Source organism: Haliaeetus leucocephalus, unplaced genomic scaffold, assembly GCF_000737465.1.
Source record: "Haliaeetus leucocephalus isolate CR32 unplaced genomic scaffold, Haliaeetus_leucocephalus-4.0 Scaffold373, whole genome shotgun sequence".
NCBI lineage: Eukaryota > Metazoa > Chordata > Aves > Accipitriformes > Accipitridae > Haliaeetus > Haliaeetus leucocephalus.
This window is the reverse complement of record NW_010972809.1, coordinates 5,005,284-5,020,036: the sequence shown is the minus strand read 5'-3', so window position 1 is coordinate 5,020,036 and position 14,753 is coordinate 5,005,284. Positions and strand designations below refer to the sequence as shown.

Sequence of the window (14,753 nt, the reverse complement as noted above, 5' to 3'; positions counted from 1 at the left end):
AGACAGTGGGTTTGCCAAGGTTGCAGAAACGCGCAGGTAATGAAAGCAGAAGCTGCGCAGCCCTGGCTTGGAAGAAATGGTAAAAGTAGCAGCAGGGGGTTGTGCAACATGGGGTGCAATGAAGTGTGTCCTGTGTCATGAATCAATATGAACTGATAATTTCTCTAAACCCTGCCCATTTCAAGAGTGGCTTTTGTCTCTCCTCTTTCTCCCTCACTCATCATCCTGGAAAAGAAAGGAAGCATTTTTCTGATTAATATGAATTAGCATTTACTTAATGTTTGGAGTAAGGAGCCAAGTGTGTTCTGCATTTGCCACTAGTGCGAGGCAGCCTTTTTTTTCCACACTGGACATCAGACAGTCATTTCACACTGGCCATCAACTTGGTTGCCAAACAGCGGTAGTTTCTTGGCAACTGCGTGGGGACACTGTGGCTCAGGGAGGAGAACAAAGAGGCTCTGGTTACTATTCTGAACCATTTTGGTTGTCCAGTCCCTCCTTTGTTGTTAGTTGACCTTTTTTAAATTTAGCAGAGGAACAAAATGGAGCACTCTTGGGAAGCAGGACTGCATCGCTGGCTTTCCCCTTGTGAGGACACAACAGGCCGGACCAGGCACTTTGCTCTCGAGGTTTTCATTTTACTTGCACTCTCCAGCAGGAACGTCTTTCACTGGCAGCTGAGAACTGGCGTAAGCACAGATCCAGTCCCAGGCTTTTTCTTTCCTCCTTGCACACCCAGGGTGTTTGACAGGAGGTAGGGCAGTGCCTTGGCAACAGTGAAATGGGAAGATAACTTTTGGGAAAGACTCCATGATCCTTGAAGCCACGTGGTTGTTTCAGGTGGAACCCCCACACAGGTAATGCTCAACTTGGCATGTAGAAGAGGGATGCTCTTACTATTGGGTTCGGGTGGGGAAAGATGGCTACACTGAGCAAAGCTGCTCTTCCAGTTCCTGCATGGATTGTGGCTTCACCAGTAAATGCTGGAGAGGGAGAACAGGCCAAAATGGGTGGACAGTCACATCTGTGTCCTGCCACCCCACCTTATCGTGGGATCGTGTGAGAGGAACTGCCCTGTTCACCTCAAGGACCTGCGCCTGTGCTATGATGAGGTGGTTCAGGATGCAGCTCACGCAGCAGGAATAGACACTGGGAACGGGGCAGGAGCGTGGCCTGGTGCGCTGTAGACCCTGATGGTTGTATTTTGGGCTTGATGCCTTGTGTAGCTGAGTTGGATAAACCTGCTTCTTCTGGACAGGCAGAGAAACTGTCCATCCCTTCTTTTTTACACCCTCAAGTTCTCACTCCATACTACAAGCACTCATCAGTGAAAAGATGGAAGTGAACTCCTCATTTTAGAATGGCTTTGATAGTATTAGCAGGCAGCAATATTTCTTTTTAATATGCTTAGAGGACTCTGAAAACAAGAAAAAATAAGACCACATGTTGCCTGTTTTATATAAAAAAAGCTATAGTTATTTAATAATTTTAAAATGGCTCTCTACAAGATAACAAACTGTAATACAGGCTTGCAATAAAGGTTCTCCTTTTGAAAGCACAAACTATCAACATAACCACTAAGCTTCAAAACACTTTTTTACTTTCTAAGAATATACAGTGAAAAAAATGGAGAAGGAAATCCAAGAATCCCAAACAATACTAGTACAAAACAGGTTCACGTGGATTGCTTTTTTGGCAACTGGCTATCGGTTACAATAGCATAACTGCACTTTCTGGATATTACACCAGAGCCAAGCCCTGGAGCCAATTCTAGGCCAGCTGAGGTTGTGCTCGCTCCCGTTGCCCTTCCAGGAAGAGTCTGCAGACCCTGGAAGTGACGTTACGGTAACTAAGAGTGGTCTTCACTCTGAGACGATACATTAAGGCTGCAAGATTTCATACGCTGCTGAAATGGTTTTGTTACCTAAGACAACAAATCCCATTTCAATAAGGCACGTGTTCGGATACAAACTGGGAAAGAGAAAACTTGGGCAGAAGTGCCAGTTTTCTAGGTGCTACTGATCTCGTGACTGTGTATTCACCAGTGATCTGCTTGCTGGTGCAAACGCTCAGAACACATCAATGTGGGACTACCCTGAATTATGCAAGGACAGTAGTGTTCTGCTTTAAAAATGCCAGAATCACCTGGGATTTACCTAAGGTATTGCTCACTTTGAAGCATGGCTTTTAGTCTGAGGACCACAGGCAAATGGCATTCTGTGACTTATTTTTAGGAGGTTCACAAAAGACAATGAAGACAAATAAGCTTATGTGTGTTTTGGAGCAGCCAGCATACATGAAATTTCTAAAGGAGTCTACCACTCTGCTAACAATTTTTAAGGGTCTAAATTGAAAATTGCTGGGCGGGACTGTGTGTACTTACTGATGGAATGGCCCCATTAAAACAGGAGGTCATTTTTTGGCAGCAATGTAGTGCAGAAGGACCAGCACCTAGGTAATAGAATTTGGAATTTGGAAAAAAAGCCCAATATTTGAATGGAAGTCAGAATTGCCATAGATGCAATTAATTCTCAAGAATATGTCCTACAAAAAGTAAGTGCTATTTCTTCATTAAATTGTGTATATGCTATAGAGATGTTTAAATATGTCACTTCAAATTTACCTGTTTTCTTTCCATATGCATTACAATTTGTATGTTAATTCCTCTGGAAGGGACTGGTATTCTGAGACATTGCTCATCTGCAGCCTCAAAGATGAGCCCGATGGCTCCTGGTGTGCTCTCAAGGTAACTCTGAGTCCACGAACCATAAGGCTTTTGGGCCTGACTGTTAAATTTAACTGCGAATGCAAGGACGTACAAGGTAAACATGTATGAATTTACATTGCTGGGAATCCATCCACATTTTTAAATCCCCCGTTGCACAGTTACTAGAAATAGCAGAATTCAAATGCCATAAGATATTAAATATATACGATTCTGTCTTCCTTCTTAGAAGGTTCTTTTTCTTATATGGCCTAAAAATGCTTTTCTCCCAAATGCTGTATGCCTTGCTTGATGCGTTGCTTGTTGCAGTTGTGCATATATGCTAGTCAGAATGACTGAATGCTGTACATAAAGTAACATCAAGAGGAGAGTTAAATTTCATGGAATTAAACTATAGAAAGTAATTTCTAATAAGGGAATGGAGTTCTATGAGAACCATTACACTTGCTTCATGGATTGCTACAAGTAGGTTTCACAACCAAGTCCATGTGCCAAAATCAAGATGGAATGAAACAAGAAGAGTGCAGCATCCAGTTAACAAATATACTGAGGAAACAGGCAGTATATACAAAAGATACGCACTGCTTACCCAACGCATAATTCTTAAGGTGCTTAATTGATGGTTTAGAGAAAGTAGCAACATATACAAATATGCAGTGTATACAAACCTAAATGTGTATTAGAAACATAATACAGAACCAGATATATTCCCAGATCCCTGATTTCAATAGATTCTCTAATGCATAAGAATGTATCTAAAATTTCATTAAAAATATCTAAAAAAAACCAAAAACCAAACCAAACGAAACAAACATTTACATAAAAATAGCTCCAGTTTGTTTGCTTTTCTGTTTTGCTGCTTGTGGATTGGATTCCACCGGGTTTCATAAGGATGCCATTTGGACCAGCGAGAGTTTGAACAACTGTGCGTGACGAGACAGCTCTGTTACTTGGTCCACCATCTTCTGTAGGGCTGCTATGTTGGGGTAATGCAAGGCAGCCATCTTTGTAGCCAGAACGACACTCTTCAGCAGTTCACACAACTGGTTGCTGGCATTCATCACTTTGTTGCATATGTCCTGAGTTGTCACTTGCCTTGTGAGCATGTCTCCAATGAACACAAGTTTGTGAGCGCTCAAAATGACAAATTTGCTGTGAGCCACGAAGATTCGGGGGGGCTGAGAAGCGTTGACGCAACCAAAAAAGGCATCAATGGCATTTAGGAGAGAGTTGAAGTGAGTCTCGCATTGGTCAGAATAGAATAACAGTAGCTGGCTGTCACGGGAGGTGGCAGTGCCGTTTGCAGTCTGGAGAGCTTGAGGCGGTTTCCATTTTGAGATGTCATTCTCTACTGGCTTTGTGATCTCTTGCTCCAGACGTTGAAACTGATTGATCTGAAAGGAAAATAAAAAGGGTCTCTTCAAAGAATATTCTCCTAAGACGTTATGTATTCAATTTCACTTCATGCCTCAGGACACCTCTAGGTATCATAGATTGACCTTATGCTAGTATATGTTTTCAAAGATCTTTTATTTTGGAGCGTGAGGGGCAATCAAGTGCTTTGGTTACCAGAAATCCAAATACACAGAGTTCAGAAGAGAAAAACATCTAAAATACTTTATTTGCATTTAAAAAAACCAAACCCTCCTGAATTTACAGGCTGTTGCTCATTTGGAATATTCTGAAATCACAAGTGAGAGAGATGGATCCAAGTGGCAATGACTCCTACACAGTCTTTAAAAAGCTGCCATCTCTGTGGGATTTTGAGATGACAAACCTTTAACTTTCACCTCCATGTTGCTTGTACAATTTTCTGCCATAAAATATGGCAACAACATATTGAAGTATTAACATGAGGGCAAAGTGAAGCCCTCAATCTTATACGTCCTACTTTTTTAGCATTTAAAGTGATGTTAAGCACAGTATTTAAGTTAGTGGTATTGATCCTCACTGAACAGGTGTACAGGTGGCATGTGCATCCAGTGTGGCCCAGTGATTAAGGCACTGGATTGCGGGTCAGGAAACCTAAGTTCTTGAGCTGACACTGTGACTGACCCACTGTGAGACATTGCGTAAGTCTGTTTCTCCTCTGTGGTAAATTAGAGACAGAGACTGCTTTTTATTACACATATGCACTGGGCCCACCGCAATGGTGCATTGTATAAAAAAAAAAAAAAAATTAGTCTCTTAAATTGAGATGGTTGGAAATTGTTTTCAAGGGAAAAGCTCATTCCTGCCACAAGAGATGTCATTCTAAACACTGAAAGCTGTGGCTGTGCCTCCACTCCATTATGAAGTGGCAACAAGGAAATGGACAGGGCAGAGATTATGATCTTCAGCATAGCTACTCTGCAGTAAATACTTAAGATTTCTTTGGCATAAGCAATCACTGACACAGATGCACAGGGCCAGGAAGGTGCTAAAATCTTGATGCTCACCATTTCCCATTTGCAGCATGACAGTGCACGTCCTCGTCCTTTGCGCTGATAAATCCAATTATGGTGGAGCCTGACTGGCACAAATCCCACTTGGAAAGAAACTAACCAGGAGCTGCTGTTTAGCCAAGACCTAATACCTGCCATCTTCACCATCTAGCACCTGGGACTTTCCACCTGCATGTGCTGGCACTCATGCATGCCTCACAGCCACAATGCTAGCACTTGCACACTGCTAAGGGAAGGGCCCCTCCTGTTTTATTTGATCAGTATTCCTTATGTGCAAGGAATGCTGCATTTCAGTGTGATTATTGCACCTGAGTGAACATACCTGATGGTGCTCTAGCTCCATTTTGCTCTGTTTGATGATATTTTCTTTTTCCAGCAGCTCCTTCTGTTGCCTTTCAAACTCTTCTTTCCCCTGTTTTGCAAAACATAAGACACTGTGTTAAATCAAAACCGCTCCTGAGCTAAATGACAACTCATAAATCAAATAACAGGCTGCTTTGTGTTGGCTTTTTCACTGGTAATGCACCACTAGGAGTATGGAGAAGAAAAGGATAGTGTGGCAGAGCAAAAGGCTATTGCTATTATGTATGCAACAGTCTTATTTGAGAGGAAGCAATCACCCTTGTGAAATTACTCTTCAATATGTATTAGTGTAACAATCCGATTGCTATTTTCCTGCAAACAGCTTCTGCAAAAACCACAGATACCTCGCTTGGCCTTGTGCAGAACAAGGTGTTGGGTTTACCTACCTGCAGGTGAACATAATCGTAGTCATCCATCCAACTCTTTTCTGAGCTCTCACTGGGGGTATTGTGGGGGTGCTGACCTTTACTCAGGAGTGGAGGAAGGGGACTGCAGTGGTTCTGTGCTTTTTCTCCATGACGCTGCATATGAGGATTGTCATATACATAGTCAGGAGTGTTCATGATGTTCTCCGGTAAGTTTTTGAAACGTGAGCTGCTCGACACCTGTTTGAAGAGCACCTCTGCATTGATGCTGATGGTAGTGGTCAGTTGCTTGGCATCATCTGGGACTGTCCTTGCCACCATAACAAACCGATCCAGGTCATCACACTTGTTCTGCAGTCTGTTGACGGCTAGAACATTCAAAGACCAGTTGTAGCTGTTCAAGTCGTGACTGGTTTGGGTAAGGATCTGGTGAGAGTCCTCCAGCCTTTGCACCTCCCTCCTCATTTTGTTAAGGAGGCTGAACTCGGATAGGCAGGAAGCATTGGCTGCTGATCCTTTCGCAAACTGGAGGTACTCCAACAGCGACTGCTCCACCTTATCCACAGCAGTGTGAATTTCATTGATGTGTTTCTCCATATATCCATAAGACCGCCAGTCTGCTGTAATGAAGGCCATAAGGTTATTGACAGCTGTCTCCACCATCTGCTGGAGGCGATAAAGCCTTTCTATAGCAGTGTCTGGATCAAGGATTAGTCTTTTGTCCTGTGCAGTTGATGCTGAGAAAGAAGAGTCTTTTGATGTCGTTGAAGATGTGGACATGTTACTCCTTGTGCTTCCTGTGCTGGAGAAAGACAACCTATTTATCCCATCAGTCACATCCTGTAAGCCTTTAGTGTCTTGGAGGACTGGTGGTGGCACATCATACACACCTTCTTTTCCTTCTGGGATGAGACTTTCACTGACTCCTATCTGTTGTCCTGGGAATGCAATTCCCCTTGGGGTATCATAAACATCTTTTTGAGGTGCAATTTGCTGTCCAAGAAAATGGTTTTGATGGTTCATAGGGATGTCATAAACACTCTGTTTCTGTGGCACTCCATCTGGCAATAAAAGGCTTTCAGGAGAAAATTTATTAAGCTCCTTCCCACTTGCTTTGGTGATGGGAGGAGGAATATCATATGCTCCTTCTGGTCTCATACTGTGGCCCCCTGGCGATGAAAATTCCTGCAAATTTTCCCTCAGGCCTGTATCATCTCGGCATGCAGATGGAGGTGTAGCATAGACCTGAATCACAGAAAGCAAACCATGAAACCTTTGGCTAGAATAGCAGAATATTTTACGTTTTCCATATGGCCTATAAAATGCTGCAATGGAGGATCTGCCACTGACTTTCATGGAGTCAGCTACTTACTGTGAGTTTGAGTGTCAGTTTTAATATCTCCCTTTTTCACATTCATCTTGATGCAAATTCTCATAAGCAGCAAAATCCAAAAAGGCAGCATGCTTCCACAAAGATAACGTAGGCCTAATTATCAATTCACACTCCATAATGTTAATAATTTTGATGCAGTGCTTCACTTTACCAGTTTTAACAGTTTAAAAACCTAAGGAAATCTTTACAGCACAGAATCTCCCCTTCTTTCAGGATCATACATGAACTCTTGTTTAAACATGTCTGGTCAGACATGAAAATACAGGATCTTGTGGAAACAGTGTAATACTTACCCCTTTGGCAGGTGGTATGTCATAGACTCCTAAAGCTTTTGCTTCTCCCATGGGAGCTGGAAGTGCAGGCCCCTTAACTGATGTGGGGGGAATGTCATATATCTAAAGAAAGAATAAATTGGTTACAGAAACAAGTCACCTCAGGAAAGCTCTGATCTCAGATGAGTTTTCTTGGTTTCCGTGTTTCTTCTCAAACAGCCTGAAGATGATCAGAGCTCTTCAACTTTGTATCATATGCGACAGCTGCTTGGATATGCCTGGTATTCTGGACAGTTAGGGGGAAATGCATTTTGCTAGGTCCCCTCTGGGCAATTGTGTGGACAGTAGGCTGGAGAGATGTAGTCACAGCTGACTTCCATCCCAAGAGTTAAATCAAGGCCAGTCTATTACAGATACCTGTTGGGTGAACAGAGGAGCAGTATATTCATGTGACCAGAACTGATCACACTCTTACTGATCGAGATTAGAGGAGTTGAGGAATAAGCTTCTACTAGTACACGCTAAATTCTCTGAAAGTAAGGCTGCCCCTGTCAGTATCACCTATCTGCTTTATTGGGTGCAGTGTGAGCTGCCTTACTCAGCAGAGTACAGCTGTCAGATGTTTGAAGTGTCACACTTGGTAGCATGTCCTACGTTACAGTGGGTTCTGCACGTGGTCTAAGGCCACTGTCTGAATGTCTCTTAACCCAGACTTCCCAACAGTTCCAGCCATTTGATGTCAGTCTGTGTTATGACCTATTAGGCTTCAATGTTGTTCCCTAGAGGAGCTGCTCGGTCAAAGAGCCATGGAGAGATGCAGGGTTGTTGAGGTACAGGTCCTGCAAGCATCCACTCTAAATGTCTGTGGTCTTGGGGACTAAATGCTAAGGGTGTTCCCCAGAACAAAGATATATTTTAAGTTCAGTGACATAGTGCAGTAGATATGTGGTGAAAACAACTCCCTGCATAGTAGCTGTTCATCTAGGCGGTAATTTTACCCTTACTGAATGAATTACTGTCAACTATGCAACAACAAAGTAAGGGGGAAAAAAATTGTTCCCAGGCAGCAAGTTTATTCTGTTTAGATACACTCTTTGATCAAAACACAGAAAACAAATGGGAGTTTTGCATTTGGTGTGCTGCCAAATCTTAGTCAACATCAAATACAACTTTGAAATACTTCTGCGCTCTGTGAATAAGCCACAGCATCTAATTAAAACATATTTTCTCTCTGAAATGAGAGAATTTGCTTAGCTCATAAACTTCTGGTAGAAATTCATCACCTTTTGTATCCTGTCAGTTGGCAGTTTTATTGGTACCTACCCCTTGGAGAGGGCGAACAGGGGGGATATCGTAGGTATCCTTCTGGTATTTTGAAGGGAATTCATAAACATAACCTTGTCCTGACCTGACTGGAGTTATTACCTGTGGGATAAAAGAAAAAGAGGAAACATAAGTCTCCGAGGATCTTGGCACGTTCTCTCTGTAACTGCACAGGGTATAAACAATTCAGTACTATTAACATTCATGCTTTATGTGGCAATGTTAGTAACACAAGTCTACATATACGCCTGCCAGTTGAACACTGCAAAGTGACTGTTAGTAAAGGCACCATTTTTTCCTTCCAGACCAGTTCTGACACAGCTGCTTTCTAGTGCTACGGTATCTTCTATTTCTCAAGCACAGATTCTCCAGCAAGTCTAGGAGAGTTTGGTCCCTTCTTCCCACTAACCACCCATTAGCACAGACCACATGAGGTGATGGTTACGCCACCCACTCACTGAGATCAGGGCTACATACATGCTGATCTTACTGAGGTATTGAGTGTCCCCACTTGCTGACAGAGGCTTAAAATACTACGTTCAGGCTCTGGGAGTCCACCCCTTTTCTCGTGGAGATATTTCCCACCTACTCCAGCAGGACATCTTGTGTTACTGCTCCACAGTACAACGTGCTGGATAACTGAGTGTGAGCTGTGGCTTTGGAAATTCTTTACATAGAAAGGCTATGCTTAAACCTTCCAAAGCACGACATTCAATTTTGCTGTCTCCGTTAACTTTGTCTATATTAGCAGCTAAAAGATAGAAAATGTTAAGCCATTCTTGAAGTATATAATACAAGAACAGCCTCTGAAAAAAAAAAAAGTGCCTAGAATTTACATTTTTTGACATTTTTCTAAACCATTAACTACCATAATGACTTCCAATAAAATTTGGTGAAAAATAAATGCCTTATGTTTTGGACAGCATCTGCATGGCAGAATTTCAGTATTGTATGGTATAAAAGAAACGTTACCTAACTCCAAGAAAGAGCTTGGTTTATGGTGGAAATCTTAACCTCTGCTGGTGCTATTTAGCTCTAACAAAAAAAATATAAATACTATAACCCAAAGGCACAAAATGGCAAATTACATAGGCCCCTCCCAGATGTGGCTTTGTACTCAGCTGGGGAGAATTCTGTATCAGAGCTACCTAACTGTCTTTAGAAATGTATGCAAGACATACAACAGACCTTCTGCCCAAATGCTGTGTAAAGATCCTATAAGAGTTTTTGCTGTAAGAAATCCTAGCATCCTGGCCAGAGTTCACAGTGAGTTTTGTTTGACTGAGGTCTGCAGGGAAAGTCCCTGATGCTAACCTGCTATCTCTTCTCTGCTATGTTAACAACACAGGCTTTTCTTCTTTTTACTTGCTGCCCAAATATTGCTGTGTAATCTCTGGCTCTGTACCATGAAACAATCACTGTATTTTCCCCCTGAGATGCCATACCAGTATACAGTACAGGTCTGATTCAATGCGAGCAGCCCAAGGCACTGGTAGCACCAGCCACTGCACTGACTGCATGTGCCTTAGGTGAGGGAGGAACATCCACGCCTGGCAGGTGGGGGAAGACAGTGGGTTTTGCAGCTGCTTTTCCTTGAATTAGTATCAGAGGACAGGAACTGGAAGTGATACGGTCTCCAGAGCGCTGGGTCAGTTTGCTGCCCATGAGAGAACTCCTGCTGAATTGGGTGTGGGGTTAATAGGGCTTACACATGTCAGAGTTTTTTAAACAGAATCTAAAAATGTACTGAATTTATTACAGACTGTTCCTCTCCCATAGAGTCACCTACTACATTGTAAAAGGTATCTACAGACAAAACTTTTAAGAAAGTTCACCCTTAAGTTACTGGAAGCTTCCCACAACAGATCACTCCAGATATTATCCCTCCCAGGCCACTCTCATGTAATACTGGGATTATTTTGTTTGCCTGAGAAACTTAAAACTTGTATCAACATGGCTTCCTCATGCTTTTTCTGCCAGTGAGGGCTAGTGATCAGACTAGCATATTTTGCCTGTGGAGAAGGACTTGGGGTTATTAGTGGATCAAAAACTGAATCTGAGCCAGCGATGTGTGCTTGCAGCCCAGAAAGCCAATTGCATCCTGGGCTGCAGCAAAAGAATTATGACCAGCAGGTCTAGAGAGGTGATTCTCCCCCTCTTACTCCGCTCTCATGAGACCCCACCTGGATTACTGTGTTCAGCTCTGGGGCCCCCAGTGTAAGACAGACATGGACCTGCTCAACTGGGTCCAGAGGAGGGTCACAAAGATGATCAGGGGCTGGAGCACCTCCCCTGTGAGGATAAGCTGAGAGTTGAGGTTGTTCAGCCTGGAGAAGAGAAGGCTCTGGGGAGACCAGAGGAAAGATGGGGAGGGACTCTTGAACAGGGAATGTTGTGATAGGAGGAGGGGTAGTGGTTTTAAACTGAAAGAGGGTAGATTTAGATTAGATATAAGGAAGAAATTCTTTACCATGGTGGTGATGAGACACTGGAACAGGTTGCCTAGAGAGGTTGTGGATGCCCCAATCCCTGGAAGTGTTCAAGGCCAGGTTGGACGGGGCTTTGAGCAACCTGGTCTAGTGGAAGGTGTCCCTGCCCATGGCAGGGGGGTTGGAACTAGATGATCTTTAAGGTCGCTTCCAACCCAAACCATTCCATGATTCTGATATAAAAAAAGGAGCTAATCTGAGCGGCACAGGTAATAAGGCATAGAATTATAGAGGGTTGGAAAAGACCTTTAAGATCATCGAGTCCAACTGTAAACCTAACACTGCCAAGTCCATCACTAAACCACATCCCTAAGCACGCACAAGTAAAACCACTTGCTCCTGTTGTTATAGGTAAACATGATATTTTGCTTTTGTAAAAAGAAGCCCTGGTGGCAAAGCAGATCATATCCTTACACTGTGGAGCCTGGAACAGACGTGGAAGACAAGCTGTGCTCATGCCCAGTATTTACAGAGATCCTCCCTCACTCTGCATACAAGAGTATCATGCAGCTGCAGTTATTCTTGTAGCTCATCCTTAGAGACCTTTCCCATTTTTCAAAAAAGGCTGACATACCAGATGCTATATGAAAGGCTTACAGTACTACAAGGCTGCTGTTTTTATTTACTGTGCTGTGATACAATCCTAAATAACTACACTACTGCTAGACTGGTCAGATGAAGGAAGCCAGTTTCATTCAGTGTTGCAGGACTTTTTATCATGTATCTTGACACTTTCACTCTTTCCCAGACTAGACTAACCCAAAGTAGTGACCAAGCAGGGTCACTCCTTTATTTGGGTGAAACAAACCCCTGCTCTGGGTGCTTCCTGCTGTTGTCAAAGGAAGTGAGAGGTTAAACACAAAGTGCCTGATTCTGGGTATTCACGAGTACAGCTCACCTAAATGGGTGACTGCGGACAGAAGACCTGAGCTGTCTGCGGTGCTGTGCTTAGCAGTGCACTCAGGGTAGCATTTATTTTCCAAATAAAAAAGCATCAGAGGCTTTTAAGTCTGCTCCTTTTTAGGCTTCTGAAAAAGCTATATGAAAGAGACAATACGACTTTTAAGAAACTCAGCAACACCCACTAACAACCAAGGTTTGTTGATAACATGAAAGAGAACTTTTTTTTCTCCCAGTGACTCAGGTATATTTTCCTGTGTGGAGGATTATTATCCAGTAACAACATGTTCTGAGCAAGTTCATCATAAAATCCTCTACAAATGCTGATCTGGTCTGCACTGAGTACAAGAACGTTTCCTGTTGTTCCTCCACCCTTCTTCCCTTCCAACACTTTTCATTTGGTTAAACGTGGCTCTTGGACTGCTTGTTCCCAGTCAGTTCAGAACAGAAGCAGCTCACCACCAAAACACATCCTGAGTGAATGTTTTGTAACAGTAGTTAAAAGAATACCCATGCTACATGACAAAGTGAAAATGTGGAGCATTTGTTCTGACTCTCAAGTCCCCAAGACATGACCTTACACAGAAAGCCAGGACATGCGGTTGCACGGCTTGTTCTGTATGAGGAAGAGGGAGGTAGCTGGGTAGGTGAAGTAAGAAAGGTACCAAACCCAGTTTTTTCAGAAGTAACTTTTGATTTTGGATATTCACCCATAAATACATTAAATTAACTTGCTGCTTCTGAATTGGGATGCTCAGCCCTTTCAACACATTGTTGAACCCTTTCGTATGGTTTTGAGTGTTTGATGGCAGTTTAGTTTTGAAGATGGGACTTCAGAAGGAAGGAGGTAGCTGCAAAAGAAAAGTTCCCCTTCTCCCACATCTGGAACAGGGATAGCAGCCCTGTCTGGTACTTAGGAATTTATTTCCTAACAAATGTCACTGAACTTCAGACCTCATGAGGATTCTTTCTCCTTTTACCTCTTCTCTTTTAAGAATGCCTGTGGTCATCCGAGTTTAAATAATCCTGCATTTCAAACCAGCAATTTTCTTTGTTTACGCATTGAAGGAAACAGATGGTGTTCCCACAAACTATCTAACCCAACGTTCTCAAAACATAGTTAGCCACTTAATCCATGCAGAGCAACTAACGGGGACCAGGTTTGGCTCTGGTGAAACATATAATGAGCCTACTTCAAATTTTCAGTACTGCAAAACAGAGACAATTGAACAGAAAGTTTGTTCTGTTCTTGCTGAAGACCATGCTCTTCCAAAAGCAATTACTTGGGTCTCTTCCATGCCAATGGCATGTTCCTAACCAAGAAAAAGAGCTGAATGTGCATGTACTTTGCAAAAATATCCAGTCCTGTGGTTCATTAAATCCCTCTTCCCTAAATATAAGGGAAAAAAAATCCATTCTATTTCTTCTAGGATTAAAATGAACATTAGGCTGCAACAGAGAACATTCCTAACTAAGGCAGCAACAGGACAGTTCTTGTGCTTATGGCAGATGCACAACACTGTAGTTTACATTGTTTAACAAGGACAAAGAGCAAATAAACCTACTGAAGCCAACAGAATTACTCTGAATTTATAGCAGTACTGTGGAGGGCAGAATTCGGCCTGCTCCCAGAAAGAGCAATGCCTTGTATGCAGAATGATGGGAAACAAGCTTTGTTAAGTTTTGCAGGTGAGAGAACTGAAGCAGAGGTACGTTGCACCTCTGCAACACTTTGCCCCACCTAAACCACAGGCAGACAGGGGAGCTGAAAAGGGCAGCTTGAGATTTCCCAGTACAGCCTCTTAACCCCAAGAACATACTGATGCCTGCTGACTGCTTTTAAAATAGATCAATGCTTTTTCGAGGTGGAAAAGAGAAGGCATGTGAGGTAAATTTATATATTTATTTTAAATCTGGATGAAGAATTGTATTAAAATATATTTCCTTCCCTGATGCTCTCCTCTTCACCCCATGGGCAACTCTCAGCAGTTGATGAGCTACTGCCATCAACTGCTGCTAATCTCAGCTGTCAGTCCTGTATCTATTTAAATCAGCTGTAGCTTACCCTGGGAAGAGTCGTGCCCTGGAGTAGGCCCGGTGGTGGTGCATAAAGTGGGGCTGTTATAAAGCTTGGACATGGGGGAAAACAATGAATGAAAATGTAAGTAAAGGAAAAACAGTATGATTGTTTTCTGTTGTAAAGCATTTCTGTAAATGTAATACAAAACTCTAGTTGTTGAAATTCTGCTCCTAAGCCTCTTAGGTGGATATGTAACAGCTACCTGGGCTCTCTTAGGCTTGTAAGGGGAATGAAATAGCCAAAGATAATGTGGGGAAATTATAAGAGAGAGAATTCAGGGAAAAAACCTAATCCCTCCTCTCTTGAACTCCTAGTCCTTTGCAAGGCAGTGACAGGAGATACTGAACAATGCTCGATCAGGTAGTGAGCCACCTCCCAGTCCATCTTTCTGTTTTGCTG

At 42.7% G+C, this 14,753-nt stretch overlaps 1 protein-coding gene across 1 annotated transcript in view; it reads right to left on the bottom strand.

Annotated features, from left to right (window-relative positions):
• Nucleotides 1-3,609: 3,609 nt before the first annotated feature.
• Nucleotides 3,610-14,753, bottom strand: part of NEDD9 (neural precursor cell expressed, developmentally down-regulated 9) — a 37,356-nt gene continuing 26,212 nt past the window's right edge. The window contains exons 3-7 of the mRNA XM_010573219.1: nt 8,886-8,987; nt 7,584-7,685; nt 5,919-7,142; nt 5,492-5,581; nt 3,610-4,119 (exon numbers count right to left, since the gene is read on the bottom strand). Of these exons, the coding sequence (XP_010571521.1) occupies nt 3,610-4,119; nt 5,492-5,581; nt 5,919-7,142; nt 7,584-7,685; nt 8,886-8,987 (2,028 nt within the window). The remainder of the gene's footprint in view (nt 4,120-5,491; nt 5,582-5,918; nt 7,143-7,583; nt 7,686-8,885; nt 8,988-14,753) is intronic.